The sequence below is a fragment of the Oryzias melastigma genome, linkage group LG13 (genome assembly GCF_002922805.2).
Source record: "Oryzias melastigma strain HK-1 linkage group LG13, ASM292280v2, whole genome shotgun sequence".
In the NCBI taxonomy this organism is placed as follows: domain Eukaryota; kingdom Metazoa; phylum Chordata; class Actinopteri; order Beloniformes; family Adrianichthyidae; genus Oryzias; species Oryzias melastigma.
Genome location: NC_050524.1, coordinates 10,845,149 through 10,865,141, shown reverse-complemented (window position 1 = coordinate 10,865,141; position 19,993 = coordinate 10,845,149). Strand labels below are relative to the sequence as shown.

The window sequence follows — 19,993 nt, the reverse complement described above, 5'->3', positions numbered from 1 at the left end:
AAATAAATTCAGAGAGCTTCTGATTTTATATTTTAAAATAAATGATAAAACTCCAGTTATCCTGAAAAAGAGAATGCAGCGATTATTGCATACATTTAAGACACCCAAAGCTTTTTTAAAGCAAGAAAAAAGGTTTCATCTCTGAGGCCATAAATGAGAGGACTCAAGCACCTTGGAGCCAGAGTAAATACTATATAGTTAGTATACCTTACACTGATAAAAAAACTGATGCTGACTTGGAGAGATGCAGTTTCAATGAAGGAACACCACAGCTGGAAAAGGCAAAGCAGCAGCTGGAAACCATGAAGGATCACTGTTTTCAGGCCTTTTAATGTTGACTTTTTATTCTCCCCCGATGCAGCTTTGGCTACCCTCATTATTTTGTAATAGGAGAAAAACATGACAATGCACATAATTAAAAAGAAAGATTGACCCAGAGCCGACCTGAGATCATTGTGCCACTTGTATAATATGAACATTTCTACTGAACACACCATGTTTTGCTTAAAAATGCTGAGAGAAACAGATGCAAAAAACATAGAAAGAATGACGATGCAGGGAATAGAGCTGATTCCATGAATGATGAGGATGCAGTGCATCGTGCTGCGAGTGGAGCACAGCTCTGCGTGACGCAGGGGCATGCAGATCGCCACATATCGCTCCAGGGTCATTGCTGTGAGAGTGATCGGCGTAACCATATTGTACAGGAACACGGCAATAGACACAATAATACACAACCAAACTTGCATGACCACCTCAAAAGCTGTTAAAACCAGCAGAATATCAGACATGACTAACAGGAAGCTGTCTGACAGCAGCATCAGAGCAAATAAGAGGTAGCGAGTGCTCGTGTGAAAAGACTTTTTTTTAAAGAATGTCACAATCAGTGACATGTTGATGAGAAAGAAAGCAATCACCAGGACCTGGACGATGATAACCCGGTACCTGGGCTGCTGCGCCACAAACTCTCCAACTGTGGAGGTGTTATTTGCCATTAATCTGTTGAAATAAAAGACAGGTACCTACATACTGAACTGTCTAGAGTGACTTTTACTAATAAATAAATACAAAACAACTGAGTCTTTAGTTTTGATTAAATAAAAACACAGACATCTATGCTTTTCCAGAGACGTGACTTCTGAGGAGCCACAAAAAAAAATTGAGATGTTGCTCTCCTTGAAACCTTTTATAATACAACACTCAACAGCAGCGTCAACTGAAAGTTTGCTCTCTTGTGGCTTCATCACCCACAGTGACAGCCCACTGAGGACTGGCAGCCACTGGGCAGCAAAAGTTGCATCTAAAGAATATTTTATAAACTACACGTCCTGATTTCCTTTGATTTTTTAAAGTTTTTTATATGATCTTTGGAATTTGGTTCTAAAAGTCATCTTAGCAGCAAAGAAAACAGGAAACTAAGTGCATTGTTGGCCTATTGTGTGAGATGTTTTATTTTTCCAATAAATGTGTGAGTATCCCTAGACCCAGATCTCTGACCCCAGTGTCCATAAACTCATTCAACCCCTGGTGACATATCTTGCTGGGCACATGGTCAGAGGCTCATATCCCCCAAACAGGGTGCTCAGATCAGATTAGATTAGATCCGAAAAAGAAAAATACATATATGGACACATTTAACATTAAACGCGACCCTCAACAAGACATTGTGTACGTTGTGTGGAGCGACCATCACAGGCAAAACACAAGACAACCTGAAGCGACGTTTGCAGACAAGCCAGCCTGAAATCCACGCAAAGATAAACATACAAACACGATTATTTCCAGTGTGCTGGGCTGTAACCGAATTCTCCCCGTACCCTTCCAACTGTTGTGGCATTTTAAAGAGTAGGATTATATGACATGATTGTTGAGGGGTTATTCTCGCCAAGCTAATTAGCGCCAGTACTGTGCGGTGGATAAGCGCTTTTCTTCACGCTGGTGAAGAATCACAGAAGTTTACATTTAAATGTAAGTCTGGCTTTATTGTTTTAGCATGACGTTTGTAAAGTTATAAACTGATGTTGTGTATTTCCGATCGCTAGCAGCCCCGCTGCTTCTTCAGCTCTCCAACTCCACCACGTCTTACATGACAACAGCGTCATCTCTGTGGTATTACAGTTCACCGCATACATGCTGTCCAAGCACATACAAAATGCTTACAGGTGTCCTGGACAGCTCACTCCTTAGTAAATGTTTTTTTTAATGCCTTTTTAAACATGACTACCTCCTCAATACAAGTTTTTTTTATTATTGTTATTGTTTTTATGTTCAGACATTTATAATAAGGCTTACATGTGACCAGCACAGAATGTGATGGAAATTCATGTTTTGTTCACATGTATTACGTGCAGCCAGGATCTTGTTGCTGCATTTCTGGCACACATTTTAAGTTTGTGCAAGGCTGGAGCCTAACCCGGGTACTGATGTGCGAAGGCAGGGTTTACCCTGGACATGTGACCAGTCTGTCGCAGGGCCTCAATCACACATACATTCACTCTCACATTCACACTAGGGGCAATTTAGAGTCACCAATGTAGCATGTTTTTGGATGGTGGGAGGAAGCCGGAGTCCCCGGTGAAAACCCACGCATGCACGGGGAGAACATGCAAACTCCACACAGAAAGGTCCCAAACCCCCCAGGCCGGGATTCGAACCGGGGCCTTCTCGCTGTGAAGCAACAGCGCTAACCACCGAGCAGCCCCTTCTTAAAGGTTGTTTTATACAAAAGCCATTATCATCTCATTTAATCTAAGGACTATAGTATTTTATTTTAATTCTGGGCTCATAACTATTTCAAGGGGTTTTACAACTTACTCATTAAAGCTGCTGAGTCTGAGACAAAGTAGAAAAGAAGGAAAGATACTGAAAGGGAAGTGGAATAATATGGGTATAGTTATGTTTTTAAGTTATTCATTTTGTGGATCTCTTTGTTTTTCATAGACCCTCATCATATTATGTTGTTCTTATACAGGGACACAGCTTACTTACTATTTACTCTTGAAGACCGATCTGATGATTTCACTGTGGTCACTGACTCAACCTAATATAACCGGAGGGAACACTGCTGGCGGACAGGCGGTGAGGATAATTTCCCTAAACACTGGTGGGCTAAACGCTGCAATTAAACGCACAAAAATTCTAACACATATTAAAAGCTTAAATGCAGATATAATGTTCCTACAAGAAACACATCTATGCAATTCTGATCATAGGCAGTTAAATGGACCTTGGATTGGCCAAACATTTCATTCCCACTTTAATTTAAAAACAAGAGAAACGGCTATACTAATTTGTAAAAATGTTCATATCACTTCTGAAAGAGTACTCACAGATCCAAATGGTCGTTATGTTATTGTTACAGGTAAACTATACAATAAACAGGTAATTTTAGCATCAGTATATGCCCCTAACTGGGATGACCCCAAATTTATAGGGTTACTATTTTCCACAATCCCAGACTCAGATTCACATCTTTCAATAATGGGTGGAGACATGAACTGTGTGTTGGACTCGGGATTGGATAGGTGAAGCTCATGCTCATCCCTGCCCACTAAAATGTCCCAGGCCTTATCCCTGATTATGAACCAACATGGAATTATTGATCCATGGCGATTCCTTCATCTGTCCCTTAAACAATACTCCTTTTTCTCTCATGCATATCGTTCCTTCTCATGAATAGATTACTTTCTGATTGATAAACAGTTCATTCCAGAAATAGTCTCCACTAGATATTTACCCATAACTGTATCGGATCACGCCACATAAATTCTAGACTTAAGTTTTAACTCCAAACCAAAGAGTTTCAGATCCTAGAGACTAGACCCCTCCTTGTTAGCGGAGACCAGCTTCTGTAAACATATTTCAGACTCAATTCATTTTTTCTGTGAAACCAATAAAAATGGAGACACTTCTCCATCTTTATTTTGGGAAACCTTAAAAGCCTACCTAAAGGGTAAAACTTGGTGGTCTGTAACAGCATCCGACCAGTATTGGCTTACTAGATGGAAGATAAATTTGTAACCATATTACTTCGATATCACTGGACATAAATTTAGGTTTTAAGTGTGCAACAATGGGCTGCACGGTGGCGCAGTGGTTAGCGCTCTTGCCTCACAGCGAGAAGGCCCCGGTTCGAATCCCGGCTGGGACTTTTCTGTGTGGAGTTTGCATGTTCTCCCCGTGCATGCGTGGGTTTTCACCGGGGACTCCGGCTTCCTCCCACCGTCCAAAAACATGCTTCATAGGTTAATTGGTGACTCTAAATTGCCCCTAGGTGTGATTGTGAGAGTGAATGGGTGTGTGATTGAGGCCCTGCGACAGACTGGCGACCTGTCCAGGGTGTACCCCGCCTTCGCCCATCAGCAGCCGGGTTAGGCTCTGGCACCCCAGCGACCCCGAAAGGGACGAAGCGGTTAAGAAGATGGATGGATGGAAGTTTGCAACAATATTCTCCTTCACATAAAATGCTACTCCACCATTTTGATTCCTATCTCTTCTGTATAATCTGTACCCATCAACAGTTAGCATTGAGTTTTTAAAAGTACCATCTAGTTGTGTTTCAGATAAGGCTAAGACACGAATATTCCCTGTTGAACATATTTGTGTGATTTCATGAATCTTGTTTCTTAAGCTACATATATTTAAATGCACTAAAACTATACCCTTTTTTGACCCATTTATAATTGAACATGTCATATTTACATTAGTAAAACAAAATTAAACACACATTACAATACAATGCTCTCATGATCATCTAAACAGATTGTCTCTGTCCATTTGCTGGCCAGATAACAAGTTTGTCATACCTTAAGTCCACTCTTTCGCCTCTTTCTCTGGCAGCTTTCAGCTGGGGCAGCAAGTCTCTTCTCCTCTGCTGCACAGCATCTGAAAAGTCTTCGTTGATGTATATACTTGTTCCCTTCAGCTCTCTTGTTGAAGAAAGGATACGTTGGCAGTCTTTGAGCCTGAGAAGCTTGACAACAATCTTTCTTGGCCTTCGTCCTTGAAACATTCCCAGCCGATATGCCTTCTCAATTTCAATGTTTGAGCCATCTTGACCCAATTTCTCAGACAGCATTTGTTGAATCTTGCTTTCTAACCCAATTGTAGTTTCTCCTTTTTCCTCTGAAATACCATCAATTAGAAGATTAGATCTCCTTGACTGGTTTTCAATGTGGTCTAACTTCTGAAACAAGTTCTTTCTTGAACTTTGCAATGTCATTTTCAATTGCTTTGATTATTACATCAGTACCTTTATATGTAGATTTCATATCTTCCGTGATACCTTGGGTGAACTGTAGGCTGGCTTTAAGTTCATGGACATCTTTGATAACATCATCCAGTCTTTTTGTATTTCCATCCATGATGATCTGTATAAAGCTCTTGAAGTTGTCTTGTTGCTTATGTAGCATTTCTTTGTAGAATTCCTTCTGCTGATCCAGTAACTGAGTCAATGTACTCATGGTCACAACAGCATCCTCATCAGGCACTGTTTTACTTGATTTAGGAGGCATTATTTCTCATTCACTCTTACCAAGATGTACCAAGGAAATATTGAAGTGAAGATGGTTATTTAGGCCTTGAGGCCTAGAAGCCTCCAGTTTCAATGTTAGAAGTTGGTAGTTTTTAAAGTTCCATACAACCGTACTGCCGTCAGAATCTTCAATATGCAAACGCAATGCAGATATTACCCACTATCAACTTAATATAATGATTTTGAAATGGATTAAGTTGATATTTACTGGATAGTGAGAGGCCAAGGATTCAGACAAAAGCCACAGCAGCCATCTTGAATTGTAGTCTATAAATAAAATTAATAAAACTTTTAAATATTTAAATATTTTTTCTCCCATCTGAATGCATCTGAATCTCACACAACTGAAAACCAGTTAAATAAGTTTTTCAAAAAACTAGACTTACCTAAGGTGTCATTTGAACACAATTTAAAATTAGATGCCATCCTTACACTTTCAGGAAAAATAAAGAAGCATTACAATCAATGAATAGTGGTAAATCTCCAGGCCCTGACGGCTACCCTGTGGAATTTTACAAAAAGTTTCCTGACCAACTAGCACCATTGTTACCAGAAATGTTCAATTATTCACTCAAACAAGGTACTCTACCACCCACACTCATGCAAAATTCAATCTCTCTAATTTGAAAAAAAGATAAAGACCCACTGAGTTGTTTTTCTTATAGACCAATATCAATTCTCTCAGTAGATGTTAAAATACTTGCAAAAATCCTGGCTCACAGATTAGACTCTGTTATGCCCCTTATAATTTCAGAAGACCAGACAGGATTTATTAAGGGAAGACACTCATACTCTAACATAAGAAGACTTCTCTGTGTCATTTTATCATCCTCCTCTAATGTTCCAGAGGCCATAATATCACTTGATGCTGAGAAGGCCTTTGATAGAGTGGAGTGGGTCTTTCTTTTTCATACCCTTAGACAGTTTGGTTTTGGAAACAACTTTATTTCATGGATCAGATTACTGTATTCTTCTCCCAGTGCTTCAGTCTGCACAAATAACCAATGCTCTGCTCCATTCCCACTTTTTCAGGGAACAAGACAAGGGTGTCCTCTGTCCCCACTGTTATTCGCCCTGGCCATTGAACCCCTTTCAACAGCTCTAAAGGCTGTGGAAGGGTTTGATGGTATCGATAGATGGGGCATAAAACATCAAGTCTCCTTATATGCAGACAATCTGCTTCTCTATGTGAACAATCCCGTAACAAACATTCCGCGTTTACTGACAGTGTTAAACTCCTTTGGTCACCTATCAGGATACAAGCCTAATACAACCAAAAGTGAATACTTCCCATTTAATCACTCCCCCGCAGACATACCATCATCAGCTATACCCTTTAAAATAGCCAGCAACAGATTTAAATATCTCTGCATCCAAATTACACGATCTCCAAGAACACTTAAAGAACACAATTTCACTAAATTAACAACAGCAGTCAAAGCCGATCTACAAAGATGGAATCACTTGCCACTATCACTAGCTGGAAGAATTCAAATTATTAAAATTGAACATTTTACCAAGATACTTGTATCTTTTTCAGATCTTACCCATTTCTTTACCCAAATCATTTTTTACAGCTATAAATACTCATATTTCATCTTTCATATGGGCTGTAGATGACCAAGAGCCAGTCTCTCACTTATATATAAGGACAAGAGAGCCAGAGGGCTGGGTTTACCCAGCCTTATGGGCTACTACTGGGCATCAAATATACATAAAATATTACCCTGGTAATATTACTCAAACCCATTGGTGCGTAAGTGAGGCGGCCTCTTGTTCCTCATCATTACGGGCATTAGCGTGCAGTACACCTCAAATATCCCCATCAGCTGGTTCCCCCAATCGGGTAGTTGTAGGAACATTACAAATCTGGAGACAAATAAGACGCCATCTTGGATGGCATGCCCTCCCTTTAGCAACCCCAATCTGCAACAATCACTTATTTGTCCCGGCAATGACTGACCCACGTTTTTCAGTTCTAGCAAATCAAGGACTTTGTTTCCTGGAGGACTTGTATGTTAATAATATCTTTGGTAGCTTTGATGAATTAATATCCAAATTCAAGAGGATGTTAAGCACTTAAAAATCACTCACCATTGCTTCAGAAACTATTTATTGATTAATGAGGGCTTGCAGCTGGAAAACAACAACAGTGTTTCGGAAATATAACTTTTTTCAAATTATCATATCATTACAAAAAGGGCAAAAAAACATGTATGTTTAACATTTTTTGTTGTATTTGTTATATTTTCTTGAGTTAATGAAATTGCTGGTAACTTCTAAATAAAGTGAATCAAAACTGGAACTGGCTTTCTTGGACTGATTATTTTCACATAAAAAGTGCAAAAATAAATATAAATAGATAAATCAGGCACCAGTTATTACAAGAAAAAGCAGTAATGACATTTCATAAAGTCACAGACTGTTGAATTTTTTAAAAGGTTTTTGAGTAGCAAGGGAAGTTTAATTCTATAGGACATTTCATGTACAAAGACAATTCAAAGTGCTTTACATAAAACATTAAAAGAAACAAAATAAATAGTAAAGGTGTGATCATTAAAATAAGATTTTAAAAAAGTAAAAATACATAATTAAAATCAAATGTCGATAAACAGTGTGCATGTAAACTTTTGAATATGTAGGAGTCAAAGGCAGCTGAGAACAGGTTGGTCTTTAACTTGGATTTAAATGAGTGTTTCAGCTGATCTAAGGCTTTCTGGAAGTGTTTCAGATATGTGGAGCATAGAAGCTGAATGAGTGCTTTAATTATTAACTTTGAAGTATCAGTCCAGCCACAATTAAGTAACAAGTCAAACGGCAATCTTATTTTGCACCAAAATAAATTCAGAGAGCTTCTGATTTTATATTTTAAAATAAATGATAAAACTCCAGTTATCCTGAAAAAGAGAATGCAGCGATTATTGAATACATTAAGACACCCAAAGCTTTTTTAAAGCAAGAAAAAAGGTTTCATCTCTGAGGCCATAAATGAGAGGACTCAAGCACCTGGGAGCGAGAACAAATACTATATAGTTAGTATACCTTACACTGATAAAAAAACTGATGCTGACTTGGAGAGATGCAGTTTCAATGAAGGGACACCACAGCTGGATGAGGCAAAGCAGCAGCTGGAAAGCATGAAGGATCACAGTTTTTAGGCCTTTCAATGTTGACTTTTTATTCTCCCCCGATGCAGCTTTGGCTACCCTCATTATTTTGTAATAGGAGAAAACAATGACAATGCACATAATTAAAAAGAAAAACTGACTCACAGCCGACCTGACATCACTGTGCCACTTGTATAATATGAACATTTCTACTGAACAGACCATGTTTTGCTTGAAAACGCTGAGAGAAACAGATGAAAAAAACACAGAGAGGATGACGATGCAGGGAATAGAGCTGATTCCATGAATGATGAGGATGCAGTGCACCGTGCTGCGAGTGGAGCACAGCTCTGCGTGACGCAGGGGCATGCAGATCGCCACATATCGCTCCAGGGTCATTGCTGTGAGAGTGATCGGCGTTACCATACTGTACAGGAACACGACAATAGACACAATAATGCACAACCAAACTTGCATGACCATGTCAAAAGCTGTTAAAACCAGCAGAATATCAGACATGACTGGAAGCTGTCTGACAGCAGCATCAGAGCAAATAAGAGGTAGCGAGTGCTCGTGTGAAAAGACTTTTTTTTAAAGAATGTCACAATCAGCAACATGTTGATGAGAAGGAAAGCAATCACCAGGACCTGGACAATGATAACCCGGTAGCTGGGTTGCCGCACCACAAACTCTCCAACAGTGGAGGTGTTATTTGCCATTAATCTGTTGAAATTACAGACAGGTACCTACATACTGAACTGTCTAGAGTGACTATTACTAATAAATAAATACAAAACAACTGAGTCTTTAGTTTTGATTAAATAAAAACACAGACATCTATGCTTTTCTAGAGACGAGACTTCTGAGGAGCCACAAAAAAAAATTGAGATGCTGCTGTCCATGAAACCTTTTATAATACAACACTCAACAGTAGCGTCAACTGAAAGTTTGCTCTCTAGTGGCTTCATCACCCACAGTGACAACCCACTGAGGACTGGCAGCCACTGGGCTGCAAAAATTGCATCTTTAGAATGATATTTAACACTACTACTCCTGATATCCTTTGATTTTTTAAAGTTTTTTATGTAATCTTTGGTAATTTTCTTCTAAAAGTTATCTTAGCAGCAGAGACAAGAGGAAACTAAGTCCCTTGTTGGCCTATTGTATGAGATGTTTTATTATTCCAATAAATGTGTGTGTATTCCTAGACCCAGATCTTTGACCCCAGTGTCCATAAACTCATGCAACCCCAGTTGACATATCTTGCTGAGCACATGGTCAGGGGCTCATATCCCCCAAACATGGTGATCAGATCAGATTAGATTATATTAGGTTAGATCAGATCAAATTAGATTAGATTAGATTGTAGTGGAAATAGATCCGATCAGATTGGAGTGAAATAAGTTCCGATTAGAATAGATAAGATCAGATGACATGAGATCAGATTAGATTCGGAATAGTTTATTTCAAACAATCAAAGCAATATTAATGCATGAACAATACAATCAACAGAGGTTTACATCCTTACAAAGACATGTCAAACATGATATGATAGATTACTTGAAAGGGTGTGGGAGAAAGAGATCATGGAAATCAAAGAAAGAAAATGCAAACAAGGAGAGAAAGAGATAACAGAGTTTTTAACAAACTGTGCTCCAGCTTTATTAACAACAATGGGCAAATAAATGGTAGAGCGAAGAACCGGAAATCATTGGATCCATGTTTTATACATAATAAACCTGACCCACTCCTCAGGGGACGAATTTAACCCTATATCCTTGGCTTGTATTTCTAAGTGTTTATTTATTAAAATTGTTGTGACTCAAGATCAAATGGAACATGTTGTCAGAAAAAGTTTGTAGATGTGACCTAGATTCTTCAACAATCTCTCTGCCTACTCCATTCTGATGCAACTAGATCCATGTAAGTCTTTGTTTTCCTCATCTGAGCTTACATCTGGATCCAAACTGTACACTATTTTTGATGCATCGGTAATGTTAGGTTGAGGTTGTGAGGAGCTGTAAGCTAGTGGGAGAGCATGTAAACTAAGGGATGGTGGGAAGTGGGCTTACCCCATGTCAATGATCCCAACCACGCGAGGAAAATTTCTAATGAACTGCCGCTCTGCAGAAGCTATGCACTATAAACGACACATGTTTTTTCACTTTGGCTAAAAAATAATCAAATAAAAGACCAACGGAAATGTTTTTGAAATAGATAATTGGAGAGTGACTTTAAAACTGTCACATTCACCAGCATAAAGTTGGTCCAAGTTCTGTTTCTAAGATAATAATTAACAAAAATAAATATCATACATGTGAACATTGCTGCAGTCAATCAGATCTTTCCTTCTGGTCTTTCTGCCTACACTAATACTCTTAAGTTAGCTTGCCATCTTTTTAAACCGTGTAAGACAGCTTGTTTGCCTATAAGCAGCATGACTGAGTGTTTCTCCATTCCTTGCAGATAATTTAACCTTCCCACATGTTTCAACAGATTGTGATACACCTGGCCCTGTAAGAGAATTACCCTACCTACCTGTTTAGATGTTTTTAGTGTAGATTTTTTTGCCTCAGTGGATACTAGCTTTGGGGCACATTATGAGAATAATAAAATGTAATCGAGCACTTTGTGAAAAAGAGGATTGTCTCAGTAAATGTATGATTTTCTACTTTATCTCCAAATATTTGTACAGTTTGTATGGTTTTCTGAATTTAGTCTTGTTGGCAATGGAAAACATGTTAGAAAAATACAACAGAATGGGAAAAATCGTATGAGAAAAATTAAAAGATGTGAAGCATTAGAGCAGAGATTGCAGATAACATTGTTTCTTCTTATTAAATTGATAATTTGATCCTTTTGGTGACCTTAAGAAATGATAAATGACAAACATATTTTTACCTCTTTTTTCATGTATTTATTTCAATGGGTGATACAGTTGTCCATCTTCACCCAAAGTTAAATGATGTGTTATAAAGTATTTGTAGCCAGGTTGTGTAAGGAGGCAGACACAAAATGTTTTTTTTTTGTTGTTTTTTTTAAAGATTTTTTTGAAACCAAAAAAACAAGTTCTCAATTCACTTCAACAGACATTATAACGCAACTACATCATTCCCTACTCCTAACATCTAAAAGTATCTTCCCTCATGTCAGGAGACAATTTGACGTCAACATTGATGAAATAAAGCCTTCAGTAAAAATAAATAAATAAATGAACAAATAAAAACTCAATTAATATTCTACAAATTAAAATGACATACAAGTCACAATAAAGCCTCATAGTCTTACATAATTAAAAAAATGAATTAACTTCACAAGTATACTTACTCAAGCCTTGAAGATATCAAAGCTGATCTCATCTTGTCTGTAAAAGCAGGAAATGAAATCCACCTCCTCCTTTTGCTCCAAGGAACCAATTAGTTATGTAAAAGTCTACACAATTAACCCTTTAACACTGAAACTTCAGCTCCAGTGTTGACATTCTTAGAACAACCGTAACTCTTCAATAGTTTACACAATTTCAGTGAATTCTGAAGTGAATAAAAGCAGTCTTGTGCTAATATTCAACCTGTTACAGTAGTGAAGTGCTCACACATTCAACACAAATCAGCTGACTCTGTCACAGAGTAAAACGGCTTTGTGCCGGTGAGTGTTTCAAAGCTGCGTTTCCACACGTCAGAATCCATTGATATTACATAACAAGCACATACATACTTTGACATACTTTAAACAGTCGAGGAGTTACAATAGTTCAAAGACTTGTGTTATTTAGGTATCGCTGGTGACATCTCTGTTGTTAAAGGGTTAAAGACATCAATGAAATAAATTCATATTTCACAGTTATGTGTCTTTTTAAGCCTTTTAGGTTAATTACATCTTGGGTGTAATTCATAAAATTTAAGACAAACAATCTCACCATGGTAAACATTTCATAATATACATCAAGTGTGATATATATCCAGACATGCATGGTTTTTAATGAAAAAAGAAAAAATGGGAACAAATTTGTTTTTGACGTCACCCACTGCATCACATTTAGGGTTAATAGTTGTTGAAATACTGATGAAGAAACAAAAGGTAATGTGCTATGGCCAGTAAACACTGCTACAGTGGTGCTGCCATCTAATGTGTGGACAGAAAAGGGTAGAGTCGGGCCTGTACATTCACTTTATCAGCATTTACCATTTAATAAACCATCAAAAATTACTACCACAACCTCAACAATAATCATTAATACACAGCACCTAACGTCCAGGAAAGATAGTAGTTTAGCCTGAATAAAAAGGATTTGATAGCTTCAAGAAAATAGTTAAAGAAATAAAAAGCTAAATTTCACATTAACAAAACCAGCTGTAAAGCCATCAAATATGTATTTTTAGACTACAGAAATCTTGTCTTATGAAGATTTTATTTTTTCCGCGAATAAAAAAAAGCATGTTTTATTTCTAGTCCATTTTCAATGAATGTTTATTTCATATGATAAAATATATCACCATGTTTCTGAATCCATCTAGGACCGGTAGAACCTTTTCAAAGCAAGAAAAAAAGTCTCATCCCTGAGGCCGTAAATGAGAGGACTCAAACATCGAGAAGCCAGGACAAAAATGACATAATTACAGTATCTGACGACAGCATAAAGACGTAGATCAATTTGGAGAGCAGCAGCTTCTATGAAGGGACTCCACAGTTGGATGAGACACAACAACAGCTGGAAAGCATGAAGAATCACAGTGGTGAGGCCTCTTAGAGTTGACTTTTTATTCTCTCCTGATGCAGCTTTGGCTACCTTCATTATTTTGTAATAGGAGAAAATAATGATAATGCACATAATAAAAAAGAAAAACTGACTTATAGTCGATCTAAGATGGTTGTGCCATGGGTACAATATAAATATTTCCACTGAACAAACCATGTTTTGCTTGTAAACATTTGTAGAAGCTGATGCAAAAAACACAGAGAGGATGGCGATGCTGGGAACAGAGCTGATTCCATGAATGATGAGGATGCAGTGCACCGTGCTGCGAGTGGAGCACAGCTCTGCGTGACGCAGGGGCATGCAGATCGCCACATATCGCTCCAGGGTCATTGCTGCCAGAGTGATTGGTGTGACCATATTGTACAGAAGGACAACAAAAAACACAATAATACACAACCAAACTGGCATGGGCACCCTCAACGCTGTTAAAAGCAGCAGAATATCAGACAGGACTAACAAAAAACTGTCTGAAAGCAGCATTAGAGCAAATAAGAGGTAGCGAGCGCTCGTGTGAAAAGACTTTGTTTTCAAAAAGGTTACAATCAGCAACATGTTGATCCAAAGAAAAATGATCACCAGGATCTGGACAATAATAATCTGATGATCATTTTTTGGATGTTTCAAATCACCAATTATGGAGGTGTTATTCGCCATCTATTTCTGTAGTCAAATACAACAGAAGAAATAAATACACAAGCAGTATTTTGATTGTTAAGGAAACATAACTTTATAGTTTAATCTATTAAATGTAAAAAAGCACCAAAACATTCCCTCAAAAGACATAGGTTAAAATGGAAAAGCTTATCTCAACATCCACATTGTTCCAGAAACAAAGATCCTCCTCTAAAAAGTGAGCAAAAATGAGATGCTGCTGTGAAGTGAGCCTTTATATCCAAGACATCTGAGATCAACAACAAATGAAAATTTGCCATATAGTGGATGAGTTGTTAACTGCGTCCAATCACCTTCCACCAAAAATTGAATTTTTTTTTTTAAATGAAAACTGCTTTGTATCTGCCAGAAATATGTGCACCTTTGAAAATAAATAAATAAATAAAATCAGAGCAGACTGTACTTAATAACAAAATAGAGTGTCACAACAATGCTTAAAGTAAATTGAAATAATCTTAAATAAATACAGTTCACAATGGAATTGAGATCCAGGGCAAAGGTCACATAGCCTGGAAAATGATATGGTTTCAATGAAAATGTTTTGATGATAAAATTGTTGTTTTTTTGTTGTCATTGTGCCAATATGTGATTGAAACAGGAATTTGAAATAGTTGCTGCCCCCCCTCCCTTTAGTTTTTCTGCAACAACTAGAAAAATTAGTGTGCCTATCTAAACTGCCATATATTGTGTTGCAAAGGGGTTTTTGGCCAATACTCAGTTTCGCAAGTAGAGGGTGCTTATGCATTAGTAACTGACTCAAGTGGAAGAAGCTTGTCAGTACATGTCACGTGATGAGGGAGTCTGGAGAGAATGTGACCAAATTCGCTCCGGTTGATGGCTGTTTTCTTGTGTATTTTGCAGGTAATCTGGTTGGAATCAACACACAAATGATAAATTACAGTAGTGATGTGTTTTAAGTGCCTTAGAGCATAGCATAAGTAAAATCAACATGTTGTTCAATCAGTTGGTAGGAGGCAGAAATTGTTGTTACTAAAATGGCAGACATGAGTCAGTAGTAAGCGCAGTAAGACATATAATGTTTTAGCCCAGAATAAGCTGTAGTAGTTCACTTTCGGCTTATCCCTCTCGGGGTCGCCACAGCATAACAGCACCCCCTGTTTCACATCAGTGATTTGGCAGAGTTTTTACGCCGGATGCCCTTCCTGACACAACCCCTGTAGGGGCACAGGGACCCAGTTAGGCAGCAGCGTCAAGTGTCTTGCCTAAGGACCCAATCTGGGTGGGGATCAGTGGACGACCCTGGGAATCGAACCCAGGGTTCCTGCATGCCAGCCCTTCACCAAGCCCACTGAGCCACCCAGCCGCTCGTAGCTTAGCTTATTAGCTTATTAGCCCAGAATAAGCTAAAATGTAATAATCTAAGTGCTGAGGGATGGATTGTAAAATGGGGAATAGAGCTGATTCCATGAATGATGAGGATGCAGTGCATCGTGCTGCGAGTGGAGCACAGCTCTACGTGACGCAGGGGCATGCAGATCGCCACGTATCGCTCCAGGGTCATTGCTGTGAGAGTGATCGGCGTTACCATACTGTACAGGAAAACGACAATAGACACAATAATACACAACCAAACTTGCATGACCACCTCAAAAGCTGTTAAAACCAGCAGAATATCAGACATGACTAGCAGAAAGCTGTCTGACAGCAGCACCAGAGCAAATAGGAGATAGCGAGTGCTCGTGTGAAAAGACTTCTTTTTAAAGTTAGAGTGACTTTTACTAATAAATAAATACAAAACAACTGAGTCTTTAGTTTTGATTAAATAAAAACACAGACATCTATGCTTTTCCAGAGACGTGACTTCTGAGGAGCCACAAACCAAAAGTGAGATGTTGCTGTCCTTGAAACCTTTTATAATACAACATTCAACAGCAGCGTCAACTGAAAGTTTGCTCTCTTGTGGCTTCATCACCCACAGTGACAGCCCACTGAGGATTGGCAGCCACTGGGCAGCAAAAATTGCATCTTTGGAATGATATTTCACAAACTACAGCTCCTGATTTTCTTTGACTTTTTTCAAGTTTTTTTTATATGATCTTTGGAAATTTGCTTCTAAAAGTCATCTTAGCAGCAGAGACAAGGGACTTAGGAAACTAAGTCCCTTGTTGGCCTATTGTGACAGATGTTTTATTATTCCAATAAATGTCTGAGTATCCCTAGACTCAGATCTCTGACCCCAGTGTCCCTAAACTCATGCAACCCCAGGTGACATATCTTGCTGGGCACATGACCCCAGTGTCCCTAAACTCATGCAACCCCAGGTGACATATCTTGCTGGGCACATGGTCAGGGGCTCATATCCCCCAAACAGGGTGATCAGATCAGATTAGATTAGATCCGATTCAATTAGATTAGATTGGAATTAGATCAGATTAGACTGGGGTGAAATCAGATTTGATTAGAGTAGATCAGATCAGATGACATCTGATCAGATTAGAATAGAAATTGTTTATTTTAAGTAATCACAACAATAATAATGCATGAACAATACAATCAACAGAGGTTTACATTCATACAAAGACATGTAAAACATTCATTCATTCATTTGCTTGGCTGTGTGGGTGCCGGAGCCTAACCCGGCTACTGATGGGCGAAGGCAGGGTTCATCCTGGACATGTCACCAGTCTGTCGCAGGGCCTCAATCACAAACACATTCACTCTCACTTGCACACCAAGGGGCAATTTAGAGTCACCAATTAACCCATGAAGCATGTTTTTGGATGGTGGGAGAAAGCCGGAATTCCCAGTGAAATGCATGGGGAGAACATGCAAACTCACCACAGTAAGGTCCCCAGTTGGGATTTGAACCGAAACCTCCTTGCTGTGAGGCAAGAGTGCTAAACACTGCGCCACAGTGCAGCCTTTTTATCTCAAACATGGTATGATAGATTACTTGAAAGGGTGTGGGAGAAAAAGATCATGGAAATCATAGAAAGAAAACACAAACAAGGAGAGAAAAAAGGTAATGGAGTTTTTAACAAACTGTGCTCCAGCTCTATTAACAACAATGGACAAATAAATGGTACAGCGAAGAACCGGAAATTATTGGATCCATGTTTCATACATAATAAACCCGACCTACTCCTCAGGGGATGAATTCAACCCTATCTCCTTGGCTTGTATTTCTAATTGTTTATTTATTAAAATTGTTGTGACTCAAGATCAGATGGAACATGTCAGAAAATGTTTGTAGATGTGACCTAGATTCTTCCACAATCTCTCTGCTTCACTCCATTCTGATGCAACTAGATCCATGTAAGTCTTTGTTTTCCTCATCTGAGCTTACATCTGGATCCAAACTGTACACTATTTTTGATGCTTGCTGCTTTGCTAGCGTGCGGACACACATTGCTTTGCTCCCCCTTCTGCTTTTAATTTTCACTGATTATTTTCTTTTTTTCTTTTTTTATCACACAGCAAAAACTTTACTTTTAAATACTTTTAAACCATCGGGTCGGATTTATTTTTCTTTTTTACTCTAAACAAAAGGATTTTTTCCTGCATTCCTCTTAAAACATTTTATCTTGAGCACTACGTGTACTTGGCCTTCACGCAGCTGAAGCCTGATATACGGAGCAGCAGCTAACACAAGGCTAACTAGCAGCAAGATGCCTTCCCTTTCCACAAAGGATTACCAAGACCTTCTGGAGAAGATCACAGCGCTGGAAACAAAGGTTCGCCACATAGAAGTGAACGTGGAGGTAAATGGACTTTATGGAAACAACACAACTTTGCCACTACCTCATCTCAGCAGAGAAGAGAAAGCTAACACGCAGCTAAATGGCACAGATTCTACGGAGAGAAAGACAACATCTGTGGACAATAACAAACAATCGAAAGATAATCCTCCCTGGAACCATCTTGGAGCAAAGCCAAAGAATAAGTCCAACAGCTGGAGAATTGGAGGACATGGTAGGACCGACCCCCCCCCGCGGAGAGCTGAAGCCTCTGAGGCTGACTGGCCTTCTCTTCCTACGAGACAGAGGACCCCTTCTACTCCCGTACACCGGAGGACAGGAAAGAAGCCTAGCATGAACGGAGTGGTGACGCTGCAAAACAGATTTGCTCCACTGTCAGATTACCTCGGATTACCCAACGACCATCCACTGGAAAGCAGCACGAGGAGGACCTGTAACTCATCAAAAGGTAAACGGCCAGAAAGAAAGCTGAAGGCTTGGCCTGAGACTCTGATTGTGGGTGATTCCACTGTGAAAGATGTTCAGTGGTTCTGCAGCAGGAACACTAAAGTCCTGTGCTTTCCAAACGATATGGTCAGTGACATGCAGGAGAGAATACTGCAAACTGTGGCAAAGTATCCGACAGTACAAAACATTGTACTACACACAGGGTCAAACGATGTGTCCAAGCAAAAATCTGAAGTTTTAAGGCAATACTTCACTGGACTGATAAGAACTGTGAGCTCCCTGAATGCAGCTGTCTTTATCAGCTGTCCCATTCCGACAGTTCGAGGAGGAGAAGAGAGATTCAGCAGGCTGTTGGCACTGAACAGGTGGCTTTCTACGACATGTGGTGAAACAGGAATTCATTTCATCAACAACTTTCACATTTTCTGGGAACGCAAACATATTTTTAAAGAAAATGGATTCAGTTTAAATAAATCAGGAGTTAAACTGTTCTCCTTCAATCTTTTTTACTTCCTGCGTCATGCCAAGACTGAGATAAATTTATCTCAGTGTCAAGGCCAGACACAGACTGGATCCACACGAGGAATGGAGCTGGAGGAAAACATCAAAAACGGGAAACCTGCCTCTGAGCACCGGAAGAGGAAATACAACGAGGACGATGGACCCTCCCAAACACCACCAAACCAACAAACTCCTGACGGTTCTCCCTCCCCCTCTTCACCCTCTTCACCCCACCTGAAATTCATCGAGCAGATGATGGAGCGAGTCGGGATTGGGCTTCGATCTACCCCTCTGGCCAATCCATTTTTGTCCCCCATAACTCTGTCACCAGGACGTTCGAAGGGACGACGTAAAGCCCCATCCTCTCCTGTACAACATCATATCCTGTCCCTGCAGTCAGATGTTTGATGCGTTGAGGGTCCAGGCTGTGGAAATACCAACAGTCATGAGGTTCTCCAGAGAAACCTGGGACCCTGTTCTCTAGAAACACACACCGTTTCTGTACTTGTCACTAACAGGAGAAATGTAATCTGGCCAAAACGCAAACAAAGGACTTTAAAAGAGGTAAACATTTCCTCTGCGCATTTCCAGAAACAGAAGGTAAATAAAAATATTATTACTCCTAGACCTCTCAAGTTAGCACTTTTAAATGTCAGGTCTTTAGCAGGAAAAGCATTTTAAATTAATGATTTTATCACTGAGAACAAAGTTGATTTTATGTTTTTAGTTGAAACATGGTTAGATGAGAATAGTAGAGGTGCAGTTCTCACAGAGTCGGCTCCTCCCAATTATGGTGTTATCAGTGAGGAAAGAACAAGCAGAAAGGGAGAGGGGGTTGCAGTTTTGTTCAATGAAATGTTTCAGTGTAAAAGTTATCTTTTGGAAACTTTCCATGTTTTGAATATGTAGCCCTACAGCTTAAGGCCTCACTCAAAACCATATTTATAAATATCTACCGCCCCCCTGGATACTGTCCGGAATTTAACTTTGAGTTTAGTGAACTGCTGTCTATAATTTGTCTTGATTTTGACTGTATAATCATGGCTGGAGATTTTAAAATCCATTATGGAACTCTTGAGAACAAAGGGACTAAGGACCTGATAAACACTCTGGACAATTTCGGGTTGACTCAACATGTAACAGAGCCCTTACACAACAGAGGGAATATTCTTGATTTATTGATTTCCAAAGGTCTAAACATCTCTAAGGTTACTGTATGTGATTTAGGTCTGTCTGATCACTGCTGTGTTTTCTGTGA

General features: G+C 39.1%; 3 protein-coding genes across 3 annotated transcripts; all 3 read right to left on the bottom strand.

Moving 5' to 3' along the window:
- Window positions 1-95: 95 nt before the first annotated feature.
- Window positions 96-5,513, bottom strand: LOC112149377 (odorant receptor 131-2-like). Its single transcript, XM_024277032.1, has 3 exons — window positions 5,285-5,513; window positions 4,806-5,124; window positions 96-999 (listed from the first exon to the last, which is right to left on the bottom strand). Exons 1-3 carry the CDS (start codon window positions 5,511-5,513, stop codon window positions 96-98), a joined length of 1,452 nt encoding a protein of 483 aa, XP_024132800.1.
- Window positions 5,514-8,463: 2,950 nt separating this feature from the next.
- LOC112149380 (odorant receptor 131-2-like) lies at window positions 8,464-9,359 on the bottom strand. The gene is given in 2 exon segments (XM_036214953.1): window positions 8,464-9,164; window positions 9,167-9,359. Coding segments are annotated over 2 exon segments (894 nt in total).
- Window positions 9,360-13,150: 3,791 nt separating this feature from the next.
- LOC112149381 (odorant receptor 131-2-like) lies at window positions 13,151-14,050 on the bottom strand. Its single transcript, XM_024277036.2, has one exon. The coding sequence runs from the start codon at window positions 14,048-14,050 to the stop codon at window positions 13,151-13,153; it is 900 nt and encodes a 299-aa protein (XP_024132804.1).
- Between the last annotated feature and the right edge of the window lie 5,943 nt (window positions 14,051-19,993).

Excerpts from the sequence above, each read along its gene's own strand:
- LOC112149377 (XM_024277032.1), bottom strand. The coding sequence starts at position 5,513 with ATGCCTCCTAAATCAAGTAAAACAGTGCCTGATGAGGATGCTGTTGTG. Across the intron at positions 5,125-5,284 it reads CAGCCTACAGTTCACCCAAG|AGGAAAAAGGAGAAACTACA; the intron begins GTATCACGGAAG and ends ATGGTATTTCAG. Across the intron at positions 1,000-4,805 it reads GGCGAAAGAGTGGACTTAAG|ATTAATGGCAAATAACACCT; the intron begins GTATGACAAACT and ends TTATTTCAACAG.
- LOC112149381 (XM_024277036.2), bottom strand. The coding sequence starts at position 14,050 with ATGGCGAATAACACCTCCATAATTGGTGATTTGAAACATCCAAAAAAT.